This window comes from Vigna unguiculata, chromosome 3 (genome assembly GCF_004118075.2).
Source record: "Vigna unguiculata cultivar IT97K-499-35 chromosome 3, ASM411807v1, whole genome shotgun sequence".
Taxonomy (NCBI): Eukaryota; Viridiplantae; Streptophyta; class Magnoliopsida; order Fabales; family Fabaceae; genus Vigna; species Vigna unguiculata.
Window position 1 is genome coordinate 62,966,386 of NC_040281.1, and position 8,335 is coordinate 62,974,720.

Consider the following 8,335-nt stretch of genomic DNA (forward strand, 5'->3'; position numbering starts at 1 on the left):
CATCATTCCTCCAACTGCAATTATAATCTTTGATAAAGCAACTGTTGCCGTTTTTAAGCTTTTACAGATACTTTCCGGCGGAAGATAATGAGAAAATTAGTTTCAATTTTAAACTCATCTTTTTGGTGTCAGTTAAGGGACGATGCAACCAGTAAAGTTTTGAGGGACCACTCTTCTCGTTTTCTAAAAGAACAATTTACTTATGTTTTTAAATAAATCATGTGTGAAATATATTATAATATAATAATATATTGAAAATTAATAGAGAACCAGAATCTTAAGAAGCAACAAACTTCATATACGAACTATATTTTAAGTAGATTAAAATATGAACCGAATCTAACTTAATTTATTGGGATTCCAATCAGATTAAAGGTGAGTTGAACTGCAATCCACCCATCACAACATTATTTATCTCTATTGACATTTTTTATTACTTCTAATTATATAGGTTCACTATTTGATCTTTTTAAATACTAGAATGTTATTCAACAATGTTTAAATAATTTGATTAATTTGTTTGTCTAGTTATATATGTTGGTATTTTAATTTTGAACTATTATCTTTATAATAATATTTGAAAAATTAGATAAACACTTTGATATTTGATTTCACTGTTATTAAAAAAATATATCGAGTCAATTCCCTTTCGTTATACTACAACAAATATATAAAATAAATTACAAAAATAAAACATTCGTAAATGAATCAATCTACTAATTTACCAATTCGTAATGAATCAAATCACTCATAGTAAATCGAATCAAATTATACAATTTTTGACTCATCAAATAGGTGAACTGGATGAAACTGACATTTGTTTAGCTCAACCCATGTAAGCTTGGTTGGTTCTGACACTTTTAAACAAGAGCATTATTGTGATTTTAGAAAGCACGGAGATGTGGAAAAAAATATGGGTGCAAGAAGAAATTCCCAAAAATTATTTGCTTGGAGTTGAGGTTTGTAAGTTTTGATATTCCTAGTTCAAGCCACAGTTGAATCTAATTTGGACTAAATTCATTTCATTGTTTCAAATCATTTAATCCATATCAATATTTTCGGTTATTGTACGTGCAATATATTTTATCTCTAGTTGTTTTATACTCTTAGGTGCATTTATCCTTATTCCTGTATGAAAGTCTCTGTATGAAAAAAATATGGGATTAAATAAGTTTTTGTCCATCAACTTTCGGTGGAAATTAAAATTAGTTCATCATTAAAACTTTGGTTCAATTTAGGTGGAAATTAAAATTAGTTTATCATTAAAACTTTGGTTCAATTTAGTTCCAAATTTTAGAAATGTGTAGATTTAGTCATTTTAAGCAAATTTTGTGAAATTTATTTGATGTTTTAAATGTCTTACATGATAGCATTTGAATTGTTTCTACCGTTTGACATATTTCTGTTTCAATGTTAGCTGAAAAACGTATTTGAAACATCAAATAAACTTATAAAATTTAATTAAAAGAATTAAATTCATACACTTTTACAATTTGAGAGATTAAATTAAGTCAAAATTTTAAACATAGATTAATTATAATTTTCAGTTAAAGTTAAGGAATAAAAAATATATCTCTTATTATACTGTGAGTGAATCAGAATTGAATACTAATATGATTGTTTGGTGATCGTTTCCATAAAGTTGTAGAGAGTTCTTTATGGGGCAAGATAAATAGTTAATGAAGATCACATAAATTTTGTAAAAAAGGTGTATTTTTGTGATTCTATGAAACCAATCCATACAAACTAACTATATCATGTGAGAAAGAGATAGCATAGCAGATCAAGACATAAAATCATGATGTATTACAATGTTGTTAATATTAATATTAGTCATATAAGTAAGTAAAAAATGAATAATTTTTATAAATTTTCAGTGAAAATACACGCATTTTTGTGCATACACTTCTACCTTATAATAAATAAAAAAAATTAAAAATTAATTATTATTAACATAAAAATATTATTAACTTTTAAAAATTACAAATTCTTAATATATAATTGTAAAAGAAATATATGTAAACTTTAATGAGTAAAATTATTTATAGTAATAAGAGTAAAATAGGTAGTAAAATATATATACTAAAAAATAGTTAAGAAATCTTCTTTATTTATATATATATATATATATATATATATTTATTTATTTATATTTATAAATTATAAGTTGTTAGTTTTGTAGAGATAGTTATTAAATTTAAAGAAAGAATTTCAAAATTAAAATTGTAAAATAATAAAGTTATTTATATCAGTACAAATAAAATTGACGATAAAAAATGTGTACATTAAAATAGAGATTACAAGTAATCATGAAAATGAATTTCCTATATAATAGTTGTAGACGGCGTATCTTTTATTTAAAACATTCTAAATGTTAGTAATTAAAAATGTTATATTTTTATGATATGCATTATAAATTTAAAATTTGAATACATTTTTAACTTAAGCTTTTATTTGACTGTGATAAATGTTATTTATTAACTTTTTAATATTATGTTATATTTTTTAATTATTCATTAATTGTCAATATTTTATTATTGTTTAATTTTTATGCCTTTTAATTTATTTATTTACTGTATATTTACTAAAATAACTTTAATTTGGTAACATCCCAATTTTTCTAAACATGTTCATAGTATTATAAATAACATTATAACACCTTAGTAACACTAATAATTATAGTTAAACCGGAGTTCATTATAATTCTTAATTTAGAAAATATTGTATCTCAAAATATGATCAACATAATTTTTAAGTATTTCAAGATATGAACCAATATCCAGCTTAATGTAAGTTTTCAAAAAAGACTAAAACATATCATATAAAATGTTTCTATACTACTTCTTTAGGAACTAGAAGCTAACTCTAGTGTTATTGCTCCCAACTCCTGCTCCCATATTTAAGTATTTAAAATATGATCATTACGAAAAAGAAAAAAAAGTAAATTCACAAAAAGCGTTAAAAATAGATTCTTCATAAGTATAACAATAAAATCAATTAACTAGATCCAATCATCAAATTAAAGAATAATATCTAGACCTAGTCTTTCGGAAGACTCATGTATTGAATGGACTCAATAGACTTTGTACCTATCATACTATCCTTCATCTTTTTCTTCTTTATAACTTTTTATCACGGGTAACTCATACATTTCACCTAATACTAACATGGTTAACTTCATTAACTCTACAAGTATTATCCTCTTTCTTATCATATCGTTTACCAAGTGAAGTCTCCTTCGCCTCTCACCACCTTAATTGTCTTTCTTTATGTGAGTTAGACATTAACAGAGTCAGGATAGTCTCACATAGCAAATTTCCTTTAATCTACTTGGACTCATCCTAGATTAGCATTTTTCCTTGGAAATAACTAATTAAAAGAATACCAAAAGTTACTCTCTTTGATCATTTCAACATCATACTCAACTATTTAAACAAAATATCATACTCAACTGATCAACCGTATTCTTTAAAAGAATACCAAAAGTTACTCTCTTCGATCATTTCAACATCACATCTCACATTTATATCACAATTGGTCATAAACGATACAAAAATTCAGAACAACTTAACATGAGTTTTTATCAGCTCAAAATCCCTTGTTCTATAACAAGAAATTCATACAAGAGATAGTTTTTATTTATTTATTTATTTTCAAAATTGCAATCACACCAACACCATCACCACTATGCAGTAACACAAATAGTACTCATCATCAAGAAAATTCCTAATTATCATTATTGCATAAGAATCACACAAATAAGTTATGTCATCACTCTATATTTCATTAACAGTCAAATATGTAATCATTTCTAAACACAACACATAACACAAAAAATCTCACAATTTCACTGAATCAAACTTCACCAAATTAATTACAGGTTCTGCAGTTATCAATAATTTCAAATGATCAACTTTCCTTACCTCAATGTGAGTTCCTTGAAAAAGACCACCTCCTAGCACAACTTCTTCTCTTTGATTTGCTCTTCCTACACACACAATAGGATCCAACAAAGATCAAAGTGTGATTCTAAGATTGCAAATGAGATAAAATACCATCTAGGAGGTACAAAACGGAATGTAATCGAAAGAAGGTGACATGCAAGGTGGAAATCTAATGGATTCAACGAAAACGAATAGAAATAGAACTTATTCAAATAAGGAAACTGATCGGTTCAAAATGTTATTTGAAACTTCAATTTTTACATAGTACTATTTGATTTTTCTTAAATAGATGAAAATAGGAGATCCATTTGAGAGTAGAGCAAAGAGGATAAAAGACTTAAGAAAGGGGAAAGTTGGAGGAAGAAAAAAAAATGAGCACAATACGTTTTTGTTTTCTTTCATTCTCTTTGATTTCTTATTATATCATTTTATTAATTATTTATTTTGAAAACTTAGTAGAGTTAAGAATGGAAACGAGGTTTACAATTTCTGGAGGAAATTTATTTATCGAAGACTCTTCTATATTTTAAAAATTATATATATATATATATATATATTTCCTCTCTTTTTTTTCTAAAAATCTAGCTCAATTTAGTCTTACCTGTGAAGCAATAATTAAGATAAATATATTGTTATAAATAGATTCTATGATTTAAAGTTTGAAGTTAAAAATTTAAAAATGTGTTAAATTCAAAATTTTCTCATAAATATAAATTATTCAATGTCATGTATTTTTAATTATTAATTAATTATGGGTGTTTTCTTCACTGGAAACAAATTTTAATAATAGTTAAAATAAACTTTGACATCGAATATTGAATTATCAATGGAAGTGGTTAAAAGAAATGGAGATTTAACTATTTTTAAAAATTATAATCATCAATGTTCTATAACTTAAAATGACATAATAATTCAATTAATTAACATTCAAAATTGAACCATTACGAATTATGTAAATTTACTATTTTCAATTAATCTTAATATTTACTATATCACTACTATATGTTATATAATTATATAAATTCTTCCATTATTTCCTTGTACTTATGAGTATTAAATTTATTCAATTTCAGTGTAAATCAGTGATTATGATTATTATGAAATCTTATCACCATTTAAGTAAAACCCACTTTTTTTTTTCTTTATCAATGAAATGTCGAGAAGGTCGTCTTTAACTTGTAATTTTATTTTTAGGTCATCTGCAGAATGAACTGAGGGAACATGAATCGGGCATTCAAACCCAATTTGGTAAATTCTGTCACCACCTCTTGTTCCTCTTTTTCTCTTCCCCGACAACATAAACTACCACTGTTCCATTCCCACACCAATACCAAAGCTCACTTCGTTGCAAAGCTCCAAACTTGCAAGGATTTAGCATCTGCAACATCGACCCACTCTAACATTGTGAAATTCGGTTTCTCAAATGACACTTTTTCCACCAACCATCTCATTAATTGCTACCTTAGACTCTTCAGAATCGACAATGCACAAAAACTGTTCGACGAAATGCCGCAGCGTAATGTTGTGTCCTGGACTTCGCTTATAGCTGGTTATGTTGACCTGGGTCAACCGAACATGGCACTTTGTCTCTTCCGTCAAATGCAAGGAACCTTCGTCCTGCCCAATGAGTTTACATTTGCCACTCTCATCAATGCATGTTCTATCCTCGTCAATCTTGAGATTGGTAGAAGACTTCATGCTCTTGTTGAGGTTTCGGGCCTTCAGTCCAACCTTGTTGCATGTTCTTCCCTCGTTGATATGTATGGCAAGTGCAACCATGTTGTTGAGGCTCGCCTGATCTTTGACTCCATGTGTACAAGGAATGTGGTTTCTTGGACTTCCATGATCACCACATATTCTCAGAATGCACAAGGGCACACTGCTCTACAACTGTTTAAAGAATTCAATCATTCTGGTTTGGGCAGACCAAATCATTTCATGCTCAGCAGTGCAATCAACACTTGTGCGAGTCTGGGAAGCCTGGGTGATGGCAAGATCACCCATGGAGTGGTCATCCGGCTTGGACATGATGCTAGTGATGTGATTGCGAGTGCACTTGTGGACATGTATGCCAAATGTGGTTGTGTGAATTATTCAGCTAAAGTCTTTAGGAGAATCCCAATTCCTTCTGTGATTCCCTATACTTCAATGATTGTGGGTGCTGCAAAGTATGGACTTGGTACATTGTCTCTTCAACTGTTCCAAGAAATGGTTGTTAGAAGAATAAAACCCAACGATGTCACCTTTGTTGGGGTTTTGCACGCTTGCAGTCATTCAGGGCTTGTAGATACAGGACTTGAGTTGCTTAACTCAATGAATGGGAAATATGGGGTGATTCCTGATGCAAAGCATTACAACTGCGTTGCAGATATGCTTGGCCGAGTAGGACGAATTGAAGAAGCATACGAGTTAGCAAAATCAGTTGAAGTTGAAGGTGATGCATGTGCCATGTTGTGGGGGACCATTCTTTCAGCTAGTAGGCTTTATGGCAGGCTAGACATTGCCCTTGAGGCCAGTAATAGGATACTAGAGTCCAACCAAGAAGTAGCTGGTGCATATGTTACATTGGTCAACGCATATGCACTGGCAGGGGATTGGGAAAATGCTCATAATCTACGATCTGAAATGAAGCATACTGGAGTCTACAAGGAACCTGGCAGTAGTTGGATTGAGGTAAAAGAATCCACTTAGTTGTTCCGTGCTGGAGACATGTCTAAATGTACGTAACGAAACAGAGATGCTGAGTTTGCCTAGGGAATTGAAAGAGAGAATGAAGGAAAGGGGAGGGTTACGTAGGAGGAACTAAAGGGTTGGTGTTTCTGTTGATGTGGAAGAGGAAGCCAAATAGGAAATTAATTGTGAGCTTACATAGTGAAGAACTTGCCTTGGCCTTTGGACTAATAAACGCACCCACCTAAAGGTGTCACAATCAGAATAATGAAGAACTTGGTACTGTTCAGGGATTGTCATGAGGCATTCAAGCTGATTAGCGATATTCTACGGAAAGATTTTATTGTGAGAGATGTGAACAGGTTTCATCACTTCAAAAATGGATTACGCACTTGTAGAGATTTTTGGTAATGATTTGTCTCATCAGTTTACTATTTCTCAGAACAGCAACCCTATACTTCATCACTAACACAATCCACCAATGGACAATCATTGTCGTCAATTTGGGTTCATCACTGAGTTTCGCACTTATATCTATTGATATACCATGGCTGATTCTTGCTCCTTATTCATTTGAAAATTACATTATCAGCACGTGAAGAAGAACAGAAAAAAGATTTAATAGCTAGCATAGACTATTTTGCAGATGCACTAGTTAGAAAATTCCATGAACATATTTCCTAATAGTTGAATGAAACTTGAAAGGCATCAATTTTATTGTACTGAGTGGTAAAGAATTTGAGTTATTGTATAGGTAGAGTGACTTATGGTAAAATATTGAAACAAAGTTGGTAGTTCTATATCATGAAGGAATTTTCAATTGGACATTGCGTAGTTTGAATATTCTATTTCTTGCAGTTGGATTTGTTATGCAGATTGTGTTCTACACACTGATCGCATGTTTACTTTAATTTAAATGCAGGATACTGCAATAAGATTCGTTATTGGGTTAAGATTTTGAATTTCTTTTTTGTTAAAAGTTGTATTTTCAAGTATAAATTTAATAAAAAAAATAATACAATCTTTACAAAAATTAATTTAAGACTTTGAGTAAACCAATAAAAAGTTATAATAAGTTTCTCCAAATGAATTTGAAAAAAAAAAACAATTCAATTTTTCTATAATAGAAATATAAAAGTGGATTTTGGATTTTTCTATAATACAAATATAGAAGTGGGTCTTGGATTGGGTATTGAGTCATCTACACTAAACTAATTACTCAACCTATATAAGAGTGAATTAATTTAAGTTGAGTTAAATTTAACTGAATTATAAATGAAACTCAATCTAATTATTTAGGTCGAATTGAGTTGAGTTGAAATAACTCAATTCAATGAACACTGTCTTAACAATAACAATAATAATAGGAATACAACTTTCCTATCAACAATATTTATTCAAGTTGGTATATGCATGGTGTTATCATCATAAAAGGAATACATGCTATTAAAAGTAGAAATAAACATAAATTGATCTTCTTTAAATGGACATAAGGTATAATTTCACTAATTAACATAATCATCATTAGTATAAACCAATTGCATACAAAAACATTTTCCCTTTTTTATCTAACTTAACATTAATAAACTAAGCATCCCTTCATCACGCGCTTTCTTATGGAATAAAACTCCAAACATGACAAAAATCTTATTATAAGTTATTCTCATATCAGGATATCAGTTTTATTTATAGTTTTAAAAATCATTAACAATTCTGCCTTG

At 29.2% G+C, this 8,335-nt stretch overlaps 1 protein-coding gene across 1 annotated transcript; it reads left to right on the plus strand.

The window, feature by feature from the left end:
- The first annotated feature begins 5,105 nt into the window (after positions 1-5,105).
- LOC114177127 (pentatricopeptide repeat-containing protein At4g15720) lies at positions 5,106-7,180 on the plus strand. The gene is given in 4 exon segments (XM_028062379.1): positions 5,106-6,668; positions 6,670-6,795; positions 6,797-6,853; positions 6,855-7,180. Coding segments are annotated over 4 exon segments (1,857 nt in total). The 5' UTR covers positions 5,106-5,165; the 3' UTR covers positions 7,026-7,180.
- The last annotated feature ends 1,155 nt before the right edge of the window (positions 7,181-8,335 follow it).